Genomic DNA, 21,051 nt, shown 5'->3' on the forward strand with positions numbered 1-21,051 from the left:
CTGAGCTTTAATTTTCTCAAAGGCAGAGCAGGATACCCAGGGCTCAGTTTACACCTATCATCATCATCATTTCTAGCCACTGGGGGACCATAGGCAGGCTCGGGGAACTCATATTAATGTTAAAAAAAAACCTCAGTGAAATTTGCACATCTGCATTAGGCCATAATACTGTACCTGTGTCCATACTGATTCTAAAGAGGTTTTGAGTATGTGTTGTGTTCACACGGTAAAAGTGACTAAATTAAGCATACTTAAAACTGTCAGTATGGCTACTAAAAAAACAACCTTGACTTTTGTGTGTTTTTGAAAGACCTTATTCTCCCACAATGCAATGCACAGTGGAAATGGAGGGGGCTGATTACAACTGGAAAACAATACAAAAAATAAAAAGAAAACAAAATTACCAAAAACATGAAAGGAAAATATGTAGATTTCCTTTCATATTAACTGCAATAACAGATAAGTATACTGTATACAATTTGTAAAATGGAATTGAGACAGCTTGCATTTGAGGGAAATGGAGGGGAAAAAAAACACATTTTCAGCATAAAATATTTTGCCTTTTAGGATGATGTCATTTAAGTGTTAGATGGAGTGAAGTATGTTGCCAAGCGATCTTTCCCTGACTAAAGAGGTGTCTGTGTGCACCTTGACGACTGAAACCATGGCTACCTTTTAGTGAGGGCCGAGGACACTAAGAAGATCAGACTAAGGATCAGAGACTCACCCTCTTTAAATCCGTACCTTTACATTTCAGACTAAAAAATATCCACTCTCTTGCCTCATTTCCTTGAAGATTCTGTACCAGCTGTGATCCTTTTTCACCTCTGAATTTATTTAATAAAGATCTCTTCCAATAATGTAAACTTGTTGTGTTGATTCAACCGATACAGAGTGCAGCCATAGCGATGGAGAGCCACTGGCTAAGTCCTTAGATTTGATGTAAACTGAGAAACGGTAGGTGATCTTCAACTGAATAGAGACGTTACAATTTATTTCCAAATATTTATTCTTGGCTGAAAAGATTTTCTACACTTTTTTTTACCAATGGCATATCATTTGTGTTCAATAGATACAGTTTATACATAGTTTGTACAATAACAAATATTCATAAAAGCAGAATTTTAAATTGTACATTATGAACAACATCCCTGTACATGGACAACATCGTTACACATTGGCCACAAAAATCACTCTTTTCAGTCTCCACACAAAGACTTAATCAGTATCTTAAAACAAAAACCAAACCTGAACCAAATTGATCCGGGCCTTTTAAAAAAAAGATCCAGTTAAAACTCATCTCAAACGCATCTCAACATCAGTCAAGACGTATTTTTCTCCAGTTAAGAGATCATTGCCCACTTGTCTGCCACCAACGACAAAAACATCAGGGTAAGACAAAAGAGAGATCAACAATCACTTTAAACTAAATTAAGTTGGCGTCTTGAATTGATCGTGTAGTCAAAATATTTCAAATTAACATTAAGATATTTGACTTCATGTTAACTTTGCCATGCCTGTAAGCATCATATCTGTACAGGTGAACTACATAACTGGGCTCTAAATACTCCCTGTAGCTGCAGCAGGAAATATGAAAGTGTTCATTAATAGTCAAAGGCCATTTGTAACCACAGGATGTCTGCACACGAAAACGAGCGGGACGGGCACAATACTGAGACAGAGATGGTCTGGCCCTCAGACTTTCACTGAGCACCACAGCCAACCTGCTGCACAGCAACGTTACTTACATCTCAATACTGACAAATGGCCTCACTTCCCAATTTTGTATGTACTTAACAATGAATCCCAGGCCCAACAGTCACAACTTAAAGGATTTTTGCCAAATTCAAAAATTCTGATCAATAGTTTGCAATCCTTATGCTTCATGCAGGCATGTTTCTCAAATGTATTGATTGGCATTAATAAACACCTACATATCGCTGCATTAAATAACACTGGATGAAAACCTCTTATGCAAAAATACAGTCCTTTCAACTTTTACAAGGCAGCTATTTAGGCACTTTGTCTTGACAAAATATGTTAAAGTATATTGAGTTCTCATTATAAAAAAGGTTGAAAAAAAATTGTATAAAATACATTTTCCAGTTTTACTCTTGACTCAAAAACCTGCTCGGTCATTCTTCTTCTTTGCTCATTAACTATACATTTCTGGAACTGTGCAATGCATTTCTACTTTGCATCAATCCAGTGTTTAACAAAGACCAATCCACCTCCCACCCCTCTCTGTGCACAGAATATACATTTGTTTTTAGCAGGTGTTTTGTTGTAGATAGACGTTTGGTGGGTTCTAGAGCTTTTTTAAACATGGAAATTGCTCATACCAAGTAACGCAGCCAAATCACGAGGTATACAGTATACATTAGCATCATTCTGTTGAATGTAAATCTATATTCTTAAGTTAAATGCAGGGACAAACCCCTGTCTGTACCACCACAGGCCACATGATAAAATAATGAAACCTTCACACGAGACAATCTGCCATTTTCAGAGCCTTCATCACTACAGAAATATCCTTCATTATCAGAACCAATAGTTACCAAACGTAGCAATCCAAAACGTGACCTTTGTCAAATGAAAATACAGTTTTTGATACATATCTATAATAAAGATTGTTTTTTGTTTTTTTTTTAAATGCAGCTTAACATTGGTTCATTATGTACAGCAAAGTACTGTAAAAGTGCTGGGCTTCATTAAGCAATAATGTATGTAAAAAATAATATATAATACTGTTTAGAGGCAGGTCATAAGTCTTTATGCTCAATTTGGTATCACTTCATTCTTGTACATCCACACATCATTTCTTCAGCCTTGCCCGATTTAATACTTCACCAAACGGGGTCCGCCAAATACCGACCGCTACAGTGAACAGATTCATACCGCTGCGTCCTCACGGTGCAGTTTGGCATAAACCTGGAGCAGACGCCACGCTACAATCACCTGTGATGGCCGTGTGTGCTGGGTGTTGAAGTCGGGCCGGACAGACGCGTGCTCATATGAGCCTGGAGTTGCGGAGGTGCTGGATGATGACCTTGTAGATGAAGGTGTACTGAGACAAGGTCTGAACCATCATCATTCTCTGACTACGCAGCTTAGACAGGAACTTTGGGACATCCAGCATCTGAAACAAGTCAGACTTTTAGTATGAGAGAGATGGCAGTCTTTCATCTAGAAACAACAAACGGCAAAGCAACAGGGGAAGAAAAAACACCAGCTGAGGTCATAACTTGGAGGGAGAAAAAAAAAAAGCACAAGTACACAGGTTTTATTTTAAGTGAGGGAGTTACCTCGTTGTGCTCCAGACAGGCTATCATGATCTCAGACAGGATGACCACACCAGTCCGTCCCACTCCAGCACTGCAGTGGACCAGCACAGGTAGGTTGGTGTTCTTTGGGTCACTGATGCTGTTTGTGTGTCTCCTCACAGACTGGATCTCCTCCAGGTAGGCTGGACAAAGACGAGAACACTCACTTGAGACTGAATTAGGTACACAATAAATTAACACAGCAGTTTTGACACAGAGCTTTGGAACATTTACATTCTCTTTTCAAGACTTTGAGATCATCTTCACTAGTTATCTTAATTTCCTTCAAAACGGATCTAGTATCGTGGCACCATGTGGAACAAATGTTGCTATTGATTCAACGTACAACGGTCATATTTTCAGTCTTTCAGGTAGACATCTAATCCTAAAAGCATGATGACCATAAAAGGACAAACGGATACAGCTCCCACTCACTGAGGAAGCCTTTGAAGTCTTCAGGACACCCGTGGTCAGGCCAGTCTGTGTACTGCAGGTGCCAGACAGTCCTCTCTTGGCCCGTCAGCAGGTGTTTGATCTTTAGCCCCGTGGTGGCGTAGCAGCCGGACTCTGTGCGGAACCGCGTTGTGATCTTGAAGCGACCGTACGTCACCGTGTTGTGTCGTGAGCCGAGTCTGGGCCAATACCGGAAGCTCTTTTCTCGGCCGCTCTCCTGAAGGAATCAGATGACGTACAAAAAGGTTAAGTCCAGGGAATGAGGAATAAAACAAATGTGGAGCTGTAAATATGAAATCAACGCACCTCTTCAGCGGTGACCATGGCGATGATGGAGACACCCTGTTCCCACACCATCTGCCAGAAGTCCAGGCATGTGTTCGACAGGGGACCCTGCGTGGCAATGTAGCTCCACTCCTGTCCACCTACTGTTATCTAATGAGACAGGAGACTTTTTTTATATATATATATATATATATATATATATATATATATTTAAAGTCACAGGAGCTAATAAGTAATTCTTCTAAAATCTGAGCCATAGAAGCAGAAATAGTAGCAGTAGAGTATTTCTATTGTGGCAGAGACATGATAATGAAGGAGTGAATGTGATTAAGTAGCAGTCATTGAAACACCCCTGCATGAGTAACATGCCCTTTACTGCTGGAATATACTGTTGTAAACTGTGGCTGTAATCCACAGAAGAGTTTCTGGTTAGCAGGGCTGGGCGATAGACTCGGTGCAGTAGATGGGTGGAATCATTTGCTCAGGTTTTATTCAACGTGTTTCATTCTGGTTATTCAGAATTGAGTTTACTCATCATGAGGAGCAATAATTGGCCTATGTAAACAGTTGTATAAGGTCTTCTGAGGAGTTTGTCAAGTCTGAGAAAATAGTCTAGGTGATGTCATCTAAGCTATCTCAGCTTGCGCTTGGATGGAGACTACACATTTATAACAGATCCCTGCCTTTCAAACCGAGGGTTTGTAACCCAGACGTGGGAATTTACTAGGCAGTGAGAGTCAAGTGTAAACAAAAGACACTACTACTACTACTACTACGCGTAATGCACAACTTTAGTTGCATTGGAATAGTTAGTTACGTCCTTGGAACTCCTGACTAATTTGTCCAGACCATTTTGCGTTGATCTGTCGCTCACAAGTCTGCCATCTTAATAAAAGTGCGAGACTAAATCACTAGAGTACCCCTTAAAAAAGTACTACAATTTTAAGCAGGCCATTCTTATTTTCAAGTGCTTCCATTGTTTTGATAGGTCAGTCATGCACTAACTGTCAAACTCGGTGTTAACTCAAATATTTAGATTTTCTGAAGTGGTTGAGAAGCAGTCAGACATGAACAGCTGTTTCATCCAAACAAATTCAACCAGACTTGATCTCAAATCCAGAAAACTGTTGAGAAGCAATTCTGTATTCTGTATGTATTTTCCTTCCTCTAAGATTAAAAAAATAAATAATTCCCTAAGTCTCAATGAAAAGTACAGTATATGGTGATAAAAAGAAAAGCCATAACACCTGGTTTATCACTAAGGGAACTTTTCCATTAGTGTATTCAGTAGGCTGTAACATGGTTTTAAAATGTAGACCTTTACTTTGTGGTGCATATTGGATTTTGCCATTATTACTCTAAATTCACAGAAATAATACAGGAGAGAAAACAAAAAACCTGCATTTCAGCAAAACTGAGCCCTGGCTTAATTGATGACTTCTTCTGGGTGTGTAAGTGCTTTGTTATCTTGATTATGTAACACAATCATGTACAAGTGATTTGCAAAGAGATAATTATGATACATTGTGGCACAACTTACTCTAATATGTGATGCATTGATGTATCCTGTGTTGTTCTCTTTAGTGGGAACCAGCTCCACTCGGGTGTCATCATAAGGCAGGACGTCCTGGAAGCGGTTTTTGTCTCCGCTTTCTGGCAGCTGGGCGATAGTGCATTCCCCTGCTGGACGACGCTTTGGGATACTCTCATACTCTTTCAACAGCTCTCCTCTCTCCATATGCTGCTCCAGCACTTTACACTAAAACAAACAGGGAAACAGTAAATAGATCACTGCCATTGATAATGCAGCCCTGACACACAAAGTGTACCTCATTTTGGCTTCCTTTACCCAAATAAATTACATTTTTTATAGATACTTAAAATGATGTGGTGAGATGCACACTATAATTTCCCAATCTGGTCAAAATTGAATCAGCAGTGATACTTTGCATGAGAAATTAAATTATGTGAAAATCCTTGTAAATAGTGGACAATAATCAGAGATGGCAAAAGTACTCACCTCCCGTACTTAAGTAGAAGTACAGATACTTGTGTTAAAAAATACTCTGGTAAAAGTAGAAGTACTGATTTAACTTCTTTACTTAAGTAAAAGTAACAAAGTACAGGCTTTGAAATGTACTTAAAGTATAAAAGTAAAAGTAGCCTTGCGAATGACAACCACTTTTATGCAAAGCCACCTGGACCACACACGTTACTAGAGTGCAAGATGAGAAACTTCAGTGGACATAAAAACCAGGCTCTTTATATGCCATTGTCTACATTTTAAATGGATGTCTGCCAAACATCACATATATGATTATTGTGACAGAGACTGGGACTCCAGCTTAATAAGATTCTGACTGAGTAGCAAGATATGAATTCAATTGTGATTCTGTGAGAATTCACAGATCCAGTTTCTCTTTTTTAATCGTCCCCTTAACATTTAAAGGAATCTACATGTATGTGTGTATGCTCAAATATAGAAAGAAAATAAAGGATACAATATGAATTACTAAACATAGATTAATTAAGAAGTTCCCCATACTTTTAGAGTTACACAGCACATTGGCCAGGAGTCATACTTGACGCCTCCTAGCCTATCTCAAACATCTCTCTCAGATAAGGCCAGGGATGATTGGGAATGTCTTGCTGCTTGTCTGCCTAATCTCTGGGATCTCTGTTTTCTTCATTTTCAATCATGTCGCCGTCCATACTACTAGTGCTAACGTTACCACCATCATGCTGCAATTATTTGCCGCAAATGAATGCAGAATGCGGCCGAATCTGTCGAGTCGTCTTGTAGTGGTGCGTTACATGCAACGTAGCCTACAGTATATTCCCATCCAATTAGATTGAATTCGGTATTGATCACGTGAAAAATAATAACGGTAACTCCAGTGAAATTATTTGAAACTTGCTAGTGAGGACTAGATTAGGACAGTATTTAAAGCTGATGCTGGTTTCAAACTTCGCCCCCCCCCCAGGTGTGTCTATAAAACACGGACAACTTCTCTCTTTTGATGCTTGGGAATGACATTGCGTGTAGCAACGTGAAACCTAGCTAACAGGTGAAGAACACAAACAACTAAATCACTAGCTAACCTACTTTAACTGTGCAGGAACTATAGACCAATACAATAACAGGCTTAAATGAACTGACAACATAAGTTATACGACTTACAGTTCTCAAGGACGCACACACACCATCTCAACTGATTATCCTCCGGCCAGCAGTCTCTCTTTTTTTTTTCTCACTTTTTTTTCTGTGTATGAGGCGAACGTGGGTGTGAGGCGTGTGTCCACGCTATTCTCCGACATTACGACCTCTTGTACAAAACTAAAGTAACGAGCCAATTTTTAAAATGTAAGGAGTAGAAAGTACCGATATTCGTGTTAAAATGTAAGGAGTAAAAGTAAAAAGTCGCCACAAAAAAAAATAGTAAAGTAAAGTAGAAATATCCGAAAAATCTACTTAAGTACAGTAACGAAGTATTTGTACTTCGTTACTTCCCATCTCTGACAATAATACATTTGCAGCATAGAAGCACTTTTATGAGGGACTCTGATTCACAATCTGCAGCTCATTTAAGTTTTACTTTCTATTACAGTAGTTTTACTTTCTATTACTGTAGACACTCTTGAGATGTGCTTGCCCTAACAGGACAGTTTTCAGTGGCAGATGGTGGATACACCAAATTTGGATGCAGGAGGACATAAAGTATGTGTGAAAATCTGTTTAAATTGAACAGCTCCTTTTAAAAAATAATCAGTTTTTCTTTTTACAAATCTGTAAAAGATGCAAATACTTAGCAGCACTCAGTTATTTTTGAAACATGCAATATTATTGTTAAGACCAAATTGTGGCTACAGTAGTGGAATTTTGTGCATGATGAATAGGCGGATGACATAGGGAGATGGATTTATACGATAAAGAAGCAAACTACCATGTGTAGAAGTGAACTACAAGTTTGTAATCTGTACTGTAATAACCTATGTCTTTGGCTGACAATTCTTGTGTCAGACATTTGGGAATGTACAGTATGCTTACAGATGACAACTTGATTATCTTAACTGCTAATTATTTTCCGTTGTGTCTGGAATTTACCTCCACTGTCAAAGCAAGTTGACAGTGGCAGTAACAAGATTAACAAGAACAATAACATTGACTAAGACTTACTCCTTCATGTATTCTACATAACAAAATCCTCAACTACAAGGAGGTTATTACTACCAACACAGCCAGCAGCTCCTGGTTATGAGATTTTTTTTCCGGCCATAGACAAGTCATTAACAACATAAGCAATATGTAACAAATCTCACATATCTCTTAAATTGCAATTGCATAAACTACACATTTACATTGGTTTCTGCTTTACAAGTCCATCTGTCAGGGAGCAAATCACTGACAAAATCAAAGAGTCCTACCCTTTCGTCATTAGAGGCTCTTTCAGGCTCATCCTTGACCTCTTCGTACATTGGCTGCCTGGACACTGACAGGCCATTTAGATGGGCTACCTTCAGAGGGCCCATCTTCTTCACCTCTGACCTAGCTCCTTTCTTCATGCCCTGGTGTGACAACCGAGTAGAGACAAAGAAAAGTGTGAGCCTCGCAGTGAGGAAGTAAGTAGCGCAGCCTCGCTGGGTGTTTACTGAGTGAATGTCACCTTTCCGGTTTTACAAGGTAGTCCAACAACATTCTTTCAATATGTGTTGTTTGCGTCATTCAAAGCTGGCCACTGAAACTACCTCTGTTGCTGTGTATGCATACTCTTCACTTTATATGAGGCATAGACATGTTGTGTTACTAAGAAGAAAAAAACAAGTGCCAAGTGGTATGCTGAAGTGCAATTGAATGGTGTGATAGGTTAGCAATAGCAATAGTGTGTAGTTTCTGTCTCCCCCATGTGGAATTCTAAGTAATGACAAAAAAACTCCCGTGATTGCGAACCACCCCCCACCCCTCCTCCACGCAGCTGCTTGTAACCAAGGAGGTCATTATCTTCATTCAATTTTATGCGTCACCGGACGACACCAGTTTCTAAACATAACCATACTGAGAAATACAGAGAGTGTTTTGTGGAGCGGATAGTCTTAATTAGCTTTGTAGCAACTCATTTGGCAATTGCTTGAATGTAACAGACAGACATTCATTAATATAAAAAAGTTAAGCACAAAAGCTTTAATGCAAAAATATATCTCTCTGAGGTAACATGGAGAAATATCTTTATTTCTCAATTTCAAAATGTTTATCAATTATTGCACTATTCAAATAATGTAATGTAATTGGGAACAGGACTCACCGGAGGGGGCAAACCTTCTACTGTTTTCTTCCCAGGAGGCACATCAGACACAGGCCTCTTCTTGAATTCTTTCTTAGTCTTCTGCTTGGCCTGGCCACTCAGGTCTCCCTCAGAGACTGAAGGCATAATCCTGGGCTGTCGTAAATCTGACAGCAAGTACAAAGGCTCAGCCTCCTGGATCAGGGGGTGAACCTTGTAAGTCAAGGAGCTGGTTATAGAGGGGTCAAGAGAAGAGCCTATGGGATATGCGGGAGGCGGCTCTATGGGAGTCTGTTGCTGAGGCGTCAGAGAGGAGAGAGATGTCAAGCTGTGGTGCTTTTGTGACGGCTGGTCAGGAACAGTCGCTGCTATTGCATCCTGAGAAAGTGGAGTGTGACGTCCGCTATCTTCCTCAAACTCCTCTTCTTCACCACTACTGTGAACTAGCATGGTGGCATCTGAAAGGGACTTTTTGTGTCCATACTGCACGTCCACACTTCTGTCCCCCCTGTCCTCTGTCTTTGTACGTTCCAAAAACACATTGAGCTGAGAGCCTTGAGAGCGTCCACCACGCAGGGCCGGAGGGGGTGTGGCAGTTTCAGCTGCTGAAGAAGACACAGTCCGCTCTTTGACCCGCATCCCCTCGAGACTATGTGCTAATCCAGCAACCTCAATAGAGTTCCGCTTCTGAGCATGGTATGGGTGTCTCTGTGGGGGTCCGCTGAAAAGAGGCTCCGACACCTCTTGTAAAGAGTGGGCAACCGGCAGGCTATCCTCTTGGAAAGTCTGGACTGAGTGATGCACACGCCTCGTGATGATCAGGTCTGGGTTGCTACTGCTGACATACAGGTGACGCGACAGGTCAGGTGTGCTGTTAGCAGGCCGAGGGTGGGCGTATGGGTAGGGTGGAGGTGGTCGGTACACGTGTGTTCTCATGATGTTAGGGGCTGGATACTCCTGTGCCTGTTGTAACTGGACATTAGTGAGCTCCGGGACACTAACCGCCCCCACTACGGGCCTCCTCTCCGTAGGGTAGGGGTATGGAGAGGGGCTGTGGAAGCTGGAGCCCAGATGGAAGGGATAGTGATAATGTTGGGCTGCTCCGCCATGCTCCCCTCTGATCTCTGGCTGGCTGTAAACTAGAGGGTCTGGTCTGCTGTAGGCGTACGAGTTTCCAATGTTCAGGTTCCTCATGGAGTGGCTCTGCCGATGCTCTTGAGACAAAAGCATCCCTCCTCCTGCTCCCCGGTTCTTCTGACGCATCACTGACTCATAATCAGGAGTTGCACGGTAGGAAGGTGGGATGAGAGCGCTGTGGCGATGCGAGGGAACATAGTCTGGCCTTGTGATATCGCTAGTGATAGAGGGGTTGGAGGACATGGGTGAGGGCTGATGATAGTGCTGAGGATTGGTTAGAGAGCTGGTACTGTGGGCGCTGTACACACTGCCGTTACGTAAACGCCCTCCGCTGCTGTATTCCAGAGGAGAGCAGTCCAGGCTGGTCTGGGAGTGGTAGTAATAACCGTTCTGACTGTTCATGTACAAGTTGTCTGTGAGAGAGCAAATTAACAAAACATCCTAAAATGGGCAATGGATTATAATTTCAAAACAATGCTATATTAAAATTTAGCTGCAGGCAATCAAATTGCCAAAAAAAATAAAAAGATTATTTGCATAGTTTAGTAACTTGAAATGTTATCCCATGCACTCGTTTTTTAGGTTCCCAGTTGCAAGCCACCCTCTATACAGTAGTTACCTTGTGATGACGTGTAAGGCTCTGTGAAATGACCATTGTAGTGCATTTGTGGAGGGGGCATCATGTAAGCCTGAGGCTTTGGCTGTAAATCAACAAGAGAGGGATTCAGTTACGGCTCATATGATCTGAATACTGCCCAAGAGCAAAGAATGAAATATAACTTTGTGGTGACACACCCTTAGAAAATGATTTGAATATACATCATGTGCTGCAATGTAAGCCAGACAATCATCAGGGAACTATGCAAGCATGCAACATGTGAAAAGTGAGCATGAACATTACCAGAGATATTCTAGTAGAGGATCTCCGTCTGACTGGGTTGACAACTGTAGGCTGGGTTTGTCTGGTGGGAAAACAAATGTCGGTCAAAAAAGATGACCTGACCCAATAGCACTACTGCTTCCAATACCTTACTTTGTCCTTTTGTCATGTAACTTTCAAAACGCAAACACAGCAAGGTACAGAACAGGTCCATCAAACTTAAAAATGACGCTCAAATCTTCTCCAGTACACCAAGCAATGCTTTTTCTAGAGTACACCAGCAAGCATGGTGTAATGGAGAAGAGTTGTGCGATGCATTTTAATTTTGATTAACTTGCATCTAACAAAACACGGCAATCTTCTCTGTGTTTAATGTTGTAAATATCTGATCAAAGCAGATACTGAACAACTGTAGTAAATTGTAGTTCAAAGATTTAAAATGACCTTAAATAAAAAAAATGTTAAAACAGTTAATCTGGTCATCTTCATTGTACAAATAGTGTTGATATCCCTTTGGATTTTACAATGCTTTCATTTTTATGATTATGATCCCCTTTGGCTTCATCAAAATAGAGGCTATTCTTAATAATAAACCAAATATTAGAGTTTACTAGGATGAAAAGTCACTACATGCTTCACAACCTAAGGCCTATTTCCGATATACAGTAGAGAGCCGGTTTGCTGTGGCATTGTTGGCTAGGTAATCAGAAAGGAATGGGTGTTGGCACCTGCTGGAAAGCCATACTTAAGGTGGTGGCTGATAGTGTTGCTCACCCCTTATTAAAAGGCAGAGAGGGACGAGAGAGCATTGGAAAGCGAGGAAAGGATAGAGTGAGAAGGGACTTCTGGGAGCCCTCAGAAGCAAGGGGGTCACACTCCTCTCTGAAGAGAGGAGGATAGAGTGAGGCTACACCAAAGAGAAGGACACATACATGAGACGACAGTGAACAAAGAGATACACACACAGACGCACTTACAGGCTACTCTTGTTAATCTTATAAAACTTGAGTCTGGCCAGACACATCCGGCACACATATTTGGAGGTTTCCATGTCTTCCTACACAAAAAAGGAGAAGGAAAATCATTACATTGTGAAACAATTAGTAGAGAGGTGATGTTTTCAAAACAAAGCGGTTCATGTGAATGCCCTCAAATACTTTTTTTTTGACACACACACACACACACACACACACACACACACACACACACACACACACACACACACACACACACACACACACACACACACACACACACACACACACACACACACACACACACACACACACACACACACACACACACACACACACACACACACACACACACACACACACACACACACACACATTGTTCAGCTGATGGTAAGCTCCACGACGACAGCAATTTCTAGTTTTGCTAAATCCAATAAGAGACTGAAATGTCCCAGGGGATGGGTAGAGAAGAGAAGGTGCAAGGGCAGCAGAGACTCACGGTCTGGAACTGGACACTCTCCTCTCTGTTGGCTAGCTCCAGGACAAAGAAGGACCTGTTGTGACTCATGTTGTTAATTTCATTCCACCTACACAGCCAAATAAAACATGGTGGCAGAGAGAAAGGAGAAAAAAAACACATGATGTCATGGCAGTTATGAAACCTTGCATTTTAAAAAAGCCTGTGGCACTGATTTAACAATGCAAAATAAAAACCATACATATGTGGGAGTCGATCAAAAAAGGTATCTAGTACTGATTATGTTATGTAGATGGATACAGTTTAGCCAAGGTCAAGAATGTATATTTACTCACTTGACTGACAATAATGATAATGCTCCCACAATCCTTATCAGTTTAAATCACAGTCTACCTGACTCATTTCCTCTTGGGCCACACTCCAGTCTAGAAAGCATTAAGGAACATTACAGCAGACAACCTCACCTAAGAATAGATGTGAGCTGGGCCAGAAAACTCAATCTAAACTGACAGAATCGTCTGATTCATTACAATTACTGCTACAAGTCACAATTTAACAGACAAAGTTTTTATTGTTCATATTTAGAAGTATTCATCATATTTCTGGACTTTTAGGCATTGTTGTAATAGTCAAACAAACCTGAACCAGTTTGTTTCCCAATAGGGATGTAACGATTACCGGTGTAAACAGTAAAACACGGTAAAAATGTTGACGATAACAATTACAGTTTTCATTTAAAATATAATTATTATCATCACGGTGGATTACCACGGTGTGGAAACCCTGTTATGAATCTTTCCCAGCTTCATCCAAGTCTCCTGAAGTTGCCGCGCAGGCGCACTGCGCTCAGACAGGAGAAGACAGAACGCATCAGCTGTAAACTGACTTTTTTCTTTATCATTCCTTTCCCTTTTCGGACTCGTTGAAGTGATGTATGTAGCCCAGAACCTAAATTAAAACTATTCTGTAGCTTGCTAAACTGTCATGGGTTTTACTGCCTCGTTATCTGTGTAAACGTTTAAAGCTACGTTTATTCATATTTCATATTCATACAAGTGTTCTGCTACGATAAGTTTAGCGCCGTGTTACGACGTGACATTTATTTGGAGCGAGCGAGAGAGAGAGAGAGAGATTATCGCCATAATAATATGTGCTGTGTTTCTTATTGCATAGCTGATAGATTGTTTAATATTACTTGTGCAGCCACATGTTGACATTAAGGTTGTGTTAGGGCAATTTGCTAGCAACGTGCAATCGCCAGTAAACATACTAGTGCTGTGGAGCCACCTGCTTAGCTATTAAAGGTGTATTACACGGTTTGCTCCGTTATGGATATGTGTGCTGTAATAGATGTGGCTTATTCTCAGTTTGTGTTACTGAGCAATATGTTACATTTATGTTAATGATTACAGAGAAATGTATTTAATTCTTAGTATTGTTTCTTGTTATGCTGGTGGCTATAACATTTAGTTTTGTTAAATAATCTTTATAGTAAGTCAGATGCTTATTAATGTGCATTACTATTTGCTTATATTTCAGAACCACATCCAACTTCACATGTAACGACAAATACAACTTAATAGTTAACTTCATGTTTGAGTTGTAAATAAATCTTCCTGGATCTCAAAGTCGGACATCTCTGGTTCAAGTTCTTAACGGCCACCCTACAGCGGGCCAGTGTTTCAGTAGCCAGTTTAACAGTTTTTACAAGCCTATTGCCTATATTTTTGTAATATAATAAGCACGGTTACACTTTTGAAACTATTTCAGCTTGTGTAGGCCTATCAGTGCTTTTCTTAAGATATTTAACACAATTTTAAAAATACCGCGATAATACCGAAATCGTGATAATTTTGGTCACTATAACTGTCAGGTAAAATTTTCATACCGTTACATCCTTATTTCCCGACTTACCTAAATAAAAGAAGCGGCCTGCCATTTTTGTGCTTGACAAAGATGCCATCGAGGCAGGATCCCATGGAAACATCTGTACCTGTACTATCCTGTTTAGATGAAAGGAGAGGATAAAGACATTCAGAACAGTCTTTCAGGTGAAAGAATCCAGAGAGAAAATATGAGTTCAGATTCTAGTTAGCCAATGTCATACTTCGTCGACGTTTGGGCTGTTGGGGATCGCAGGCTGGACCTCGTAAACCTACCTTGGCTTGATGGCTTTCCTGGCCATAGCCTTCCATTTTCTCCACCTCCTGCATGTACAACATCTCTGCCTCTGGGGCTGATAAACCCCTGAACAAGACAAAAATATGACCAAAAATAACCATCAAAACCCACTGAACCTACATAAAACACCAAGGCTGGAACACTAACAAGCAAAGCAATGCATAAACTTATGTAATGTTGATTCATGTCTGTGATGTATGCAAGGCTGTTTGTCTGTTGATCCACACACAGAAGAGGCAGGCTGATGCGGAGAACACCTGCTCACCTGAAGGACTGATAATGAAGAGCCACTTTCTGGGTGGCCTCTTCCAGGACTCGCTCATCCTGGATCCAGTCCTGCAAAGACAGAGTCAGGTTTGAAACAATGCTGGTATTTAAATACAAATAAGGATAGCTGCAACATTTTTCATGTAACATGTTGATAAAAAATAAAATCCTTACAATAGGGAACAGTGCAAACTTCTGCAGGAACTCCTGGGAATCATATCGATTGAAGTCGCCAAAGTCAGCTGTGGACAAAAAAAAGACACTTAATGATTAAATACAGCAAGGCATAGGCCTCCTCTGCATGACACTGCTCTCTGAATAAACTCTATTACATGTCCATTTCTGCATTTAGTACAAGGCCAAATAGACATTCAAAAATTGCAGAATGGTGTAATGCCTTTTGGAAAGCTGCAGTGCATGATGACAAGATTAACTAATTTTAGGAGAGGGGCCTGTTTGTTAAGAAAGGGAATTGCTTCAGCGTCTGACAACGTGGAGGTCCAAAACTGTTACCAGCCTCAGGCTGTCTGCTGGCAACATTCACAACTATGTTGGGTATCCAGGCATCAGCACTTGTCAAAAGCTACAACTGCCCTACATTCCAAAATACACTAGCCAGAGGCAGAAAATAGAAAACTAAACAACACATTTACAGCACAAATGCAAGTTTGCATGACAACTTAAGCAGTGATTAAATCTAAAAAGGGAACTTTCTTAGTTATTTTATTTTTTTCTTATCTTCAAATCCACATATTGCATGCTGGTCAGTCATTTGAACATGGCTGCAGCAGTAAGTGATCTCAGCGGCTCTGCTATGCCAACACCCAGGCCAGTAAGTTGCAGAGCCTGATATAACTTTGCCAGCAGCGTTTGAGATTCTTCTGGCTGGAGGACATGTCAGGGCTAAAGCTAATGCAAGCAGCAGACAAGACAATTTATGAAATTCCAAATTAAAGTCCCATTTTTTTTTTCTCCTGCACTGATTGAGATTAAAATGCAACTGTTTGAGAATCAATAGGCTTATTGGAGTTACACCCTAACCCTAGTAAACCTGTTTCCAGTACAATTTTGAAGATGTGAGGAAAAGTTTGGCGTTTCAGCAGCCGGTATCATGATTTAAGGACAATTGATGTGTAATTGCACCTGTAATTACTATGCATGGGACTTAAAGCTGTCACTACAGAAGGATTTATGCCAAGAAACACCAAGCTTGTCAAACTTAAAGGAACACGCCAACTTATTGGGAATTTAGCTTATTCACCGTAACCCCCAGAGTAAGACAAGTCGATACATACCCTTCTCATCTCTGTGCGTGCTGTAAAGCTGTCTGACGGCTCCAGCGGCATCAGCCCATAACAGAACAGGCAGGTGAATGGTTCCAGTAATCCTACTGCTCGGAGACGTGACAATCGCCAACATGTTCCTATTTATTATGTTGTGATTTGTAGTCACAGCGTGTACAAAAACAACGTAGAAAAAGAGACACAGACATCTTTTAACCGTAAACAAACCGGGAACTATATTCTCAGGCGGAAGAATATAGTACCTTGGGCAGAGTGATGCCTTCGCAAGCCTGTCTGAGAATATAGTTCCGGTTTGTTTAAGGATAGAAGGTGGCTGTGTCTCATGTTACGTTGTTTTTGTACACGCTTGTGACTCTACAAATCACAACATGTAAACAGGAACATGTTGGCGCGTATTTTGTCACTTTGTCACAATTCGGAGCAGTAGGCTAGTTGGAACCAGTTACCTGCAGGATCTGTGCTGGGCTAAGCTAATGCTGGAGCCGTCAGACAGCGTTACAGCATGCACGGAGATGAGAAGGGTATGTATCGACTTGTCTTACTCTGGGGGTTACGGTGAATAAGCTAAATTCCCAATAAGTCGGCGTGTTCCTTTAACTTTCTGTTGCACGGCTACATTCATATTACCTTGAACTGCCAGGCTAGCTAAACGAATAGCTTGTTCTAGTGAGCATGAGATCCTGCCCTCCAGAACATCCTTCTTCAGTTGTAGATAATACTGATATCTGTGGAGACAGAGAGGGTTACTCAAGAGTAAAGAATCGACAAGCAGCAACCAAATATGACAACTTCGTTCAGGTTTGCAGAAACAGCTGAAAAGTAATTACTTAGCTTGTCAAATGGAACAGTATTAAAATAGCTTCTGACATATTCATAATATTAATACTTGATACTTCTCTGATTGGATTGAAGTATTATAAGAGATGGATGGGGAGAGGTAAGAAGACATCAGTATAAAGTGGCACCTGGTTCAGGGGGTACAACTTCCACTGTAGGCCACCTTAACCTGGCCAAAGCTTATTTACAGAAAAAAACTAAAATGTATAACTTTTTGACTGCCATTTGTGAAGATAAATTGTCCCTAAGCTAATAAGTTTAGACAAGACACCTCGTGTCACTGATGGAACATCACCTTGTGATCTCCTGTTGCAGTTGGGTGACACTGGGTATGTAAAACACGACTCCAAAGTAAACGGTGGGCTCCAGCCCATACTTGTCCAGCTGCTTTTTTAGCGGCTTCTCCAAGTCAATCCATCTCTGCTGATTCTGCTTGTTGAAGTACCACAGGCTAAAGTATGTTATCTAACAAAGAAAGCAAGCACAAGCATTACACCTGAACCACACTGTGATCAAGGACATTTTTGGACAACTTGTGTGTGTGTGTGTGTATGTGTGTATGTGTGTGTGTGTATGTGTGTATGTATGTATGTATGTATGTATGTATGTATATCACAATAATTTAGGTTCTACAGTCTGTAGTCAACTAAAAAGGAACGCACACTTACTTAAAACATATATTACACATCGACCTGTAGTATAATATTGTGTGACTGCTTGAGATCAATATCACACGTCTCCTGTTTGGTCACTTAGTGCATACTTCTCATAATTATATACATAACATTCGAAACATATGTAGACCTGAAAACGTAACCACTACAAACCTCTAGGTGTATAGGCTGTTGTCTTGGGACCTACTGAACATCACACAGTGAACTGTTAAGAAAAGTAACCCCTATAGGCTTGCTGTTTACCAGAGACAATTAAGCTGAAAGAGACCTACTATGATTTGCTCTTAAACCAGCATTAGGTTAACAACTACAAATACCCTTTCTACCAAAGACTGACTTGAGAACCGAAATGCACAAACAAACCCTGTGACATCAAAAACAAACAGTACAGTTATTACTCTCTGCGTACATGAAAAACTCTAACTGAGAGTGGGGGCCTGTCAGTAGCGCTGCTAGACAGACCAATAAATGAAGCCTTGCTACATTATGCAGCAAAAATAAACAGAAACTGTCATATAGTGCAAGTTCCTAGGCCAGATCGCCTGCATATTCAGCAGTCTCTACTGTTGATTTGAGGTGCAACTGGAAGTGACAGCATCTCTTTCAGCTCATGACTAACAGGTAGTTTTCACTGTGTGACCATAATGACCAAATGCAGACATGAAGCTTAGAACATTATTCAATACTGACTCAGAACTACTTTTCTTGACCATTATTGGCGATGCTCTGAGAGCTGCCACTTCTGTTAGAATGAAAATTTCAAAAACATGCATAAGTTTGCTAATCTGTGTGATGAGTTGGTTACATACATGTTAATGCAGTGTATGCAATTGACAAATTCCTAAATCATGTTATAAGCAGGACAAAGACTATAATATTGTATTATATGAATAAACAATGTCAAACTGGTTATCTCAGTTTCTGTGTACTGCTTACCAGTTCCTAGTAAGAATGTGGCCAAAAGACAACCTTGTCCTTGTGGCGAGTCTCAAAAAAGTATATAAAAAGAACAATCAGCAATTGTATTGCATGAAAACATACATACCTCTCTTAATTCAAGTCTCTGAGCAACTGCCTCCAAACATTCCTGTCCAGTGCTCTCCACTGAAAGTGTAAACTCAACAAACTCTCCATTGAGCAGCTGAATCCGAGTGACAAGACAGCTCTTGCTTGAAACTGTATACCTTCGAGTCCTTTTGAGTTTTAAGCCAAATGGCAAGGGCATGTTTCAAACTTCTTCAAGAGGGAGGTCTTCACTTAGTCCAGAGAAATGACTCCCCTTGCTGTCCCCTCGAAAAATGTGTGAATGTTACAAGTCATGAGGTTCATCATCAGACAGACAGATCTGAAAAGTGAGACAAGAAACATCTCAATACATTCCCAAAACACACGATTCACAAGAAAAAAAAGAAAAGGGGAAATTAAATTTTTTTGACTGTTTTGTTCCCCCACAAATTACACACAGGCCCGAAATACACATACATGCACAAATAGGACCTTTACATGTATTTATGGATAGATATCAGAGCGAGGGGGTCTGCCAATAAACAGGCTCTAAAACGCTACAATTCACAAGAAAGGCTAGCGTCATGTCGCAAACTTGGAAAGGGAGGATGCATCATACACAAGCACCATACTTTAGTGGTCATAATCATCACTAATGAATAGGTTACGATAAATAAACTTCACACCTGGTCAGTCACGCTGAAACACACGCTGGACCAGACAAACCCAGACTTATCGTAAAGTAATCGTCTTAAATGCGGCATTTTGTTTTAAATGACCTGACTTGGCCATCTCGGATTTGCTACCAAAGCGTTAACGTTACCATTTCTCCAAAAGTCTTTTAAGTTTAGCTACACTCTGAGAAGAAAAGAAAAAAAACTGAAAGCAAATCTATGGACAGCAATTTGTAGTGGGCTACCTAACCTGTGTAACGTCAATTGACGTTTATAATAAGGGTTGCAAGCCATTTTCCAAGATTGTGGTTAACGTTAGATTAATCCCCTTTCAGTTAATAGTCTGATCCAAACACTGACAAGAGCGACCTGATTTAATACGCAGCAAGCTAACGTTATTGCAAAATCCCTGCTGCTATCCATCTCAAACATGCATCCATTTCATTACAATTTATCGACGTTATAACTTAATGCTAACTAACTTAGCGTTACTTAAATTCAAATAGGTTTGTTCCAAATATCTGACATTGTGCGGACTAACTAACGTTAGCTACTTTCATTGATAACGTAGCTAGTTTAAATATCTCTAACTTTAACCGTTAACTACTGTCGTTAAATTAGCTTTAACGCTAGCATGCTAACTTATGTTCCAGCAAATAGACGACACCCTTGGGAAGCTGACGTTGCCGGTAGATATTTTGGGCAAAAACATTTACATTACCGTTAGCCACTCCATGCAATTTAGAAGTCCAACTAGAATTAGGTCCGGAGATATTCCGCCATCAAGGTCGATGGATTACGCAACTTTCTAGATATTTATCGGAATTAGAGACAGCCAATTAGTCTGTAGTTTGTTTGTGGATCAAAATTAACGTAGCACTCATGCCTCTTGGTCCAACAGTTCACTCAAGTTCCAAGCGTGTTTCGCTTCCTGGGATTGGAAGAGCAACAAGCGTATTCCGTCTACATCCGCGGCTCCAGCTCTAATAAGTGTGCTTCAGCAATTGATAAATCACCGAATTGGAATATACTCAAGACTTTTCAATAACTCCATATACAACATATGGTTTGGCGTACTTCTTTGGTCAGACGCTTATAAATGCATTGTAGTGCCTCCGTGGCGGAGGAATACAGGGAGGTTTTCAGAGCCATGACATCAGACAGCTGGAATGCCGAGCGAGGAGAATGCCAGAAACCGGACAGCTGCCTGGAACTGCTGGCCGCTGACCTGTCTGTTTACCTTTTACATCGACTGGCAGCTGTAATCGCAAACGCAGAATATTGTGCAGTGATTATAGAG

At 40.6% G+C, this 21,051-nt stretch overlaps 1 protein-coding gene across 2 annotated transcripts; it reads right to left on the bottom strand.

The window, feature by feature from the left end:
• Positions 1-977: 977 nt before the first annotated feature.
• Positions 978-20,827, bottom strand: ptpn21 (protein tyrosine phosphatase non-receptor type 21). Of its 2 annotated transcripts, XM_039785841.1 has the most exons (19): positions 20,473-20,819; positions 19,118-19,417; positions 17,694-17,863; positions 17,189-17,286; positions 15,432-15,499; positions 15,256-15,326; positions 14,969-15,056; positions 14,724-14,812; positions 12,831-12,918; positions 12,335-12,414; positions 11,379-11,439; positions 11,097-11,178; positions 9,362-10,890; positions 8,487-8,627; positions 5,602-5,820; positions 4,083-4,211; positions 3,759-3,993; positions 3,306-3,466; positions 978-3,139 (listed from the first exon to the last, which is right to left on the bottom strand). In XM_039785841.1, the coding sequence occupies exons 2-19, from the start codon at positions 19,295-19,297 to the stop codon at positions 3,011-3,013; spliced, it is 3,618 nt and encodes a 1,205-aa protein (XP_039641775.1). In that variant the 5' UTR covers positions 19,298-19,417; positions 20,473-20,819; the 3' UTR covers positions 978-3,010. The 2 variants fall into 2 exon arrangements, with proteins under 2 accessions (XP_039641775.1, XP_039641776.1); XM_039785842.1 differs by lacking the exons at positions 978-3,139; positions 3,306-3,466 and having other exon boundaries at positions 3,852-3,993; positions 4,083-4,227; positions 20,473-20,827.
• Between the last annotated feature and the right edge of the window lie 224 nt (positions 20,828-21,051).

Source organism: Perca fluviatilis, chromosome 20 (genome assembly GCF_010015445.1).
Source record: "Perca fluviatilis chromosome 20, GENO_Pfluv_1.0, whole genome shotgun sequence".
Lineage (NCBI taxonomy): Eukaryota > Metazoa > Chordata > Actinopteri > Perciformes > Percidae > Perca > Perca fluviatilis.

Excerpts from the sequence above, each read along its gene's own strand:
- ptpn21 (XM_039785841.1), bottom strand. The coding sequence starts at position 19,297 with ATGCCCTTGCCATTTGGCTTAAAACTCAAAAGGACTCGAAGGTATACA. Across the intron at positions 11,440-12,334 it reads AAGATTAACAAGAGTAGCCT|ACAAACCCAGCCTACAGTTG; the intron begins GTAAGTGCGTCT and ends TTTTCCCACCAG. Across the intron at positions 3,140-3,305 it reads CCTGTCTGGAGCACAACGAG|ATGCTGGATGTCCCAAAGTT; the intron begins GTAACTCCCTCA and ends GACTTGTTTCAG.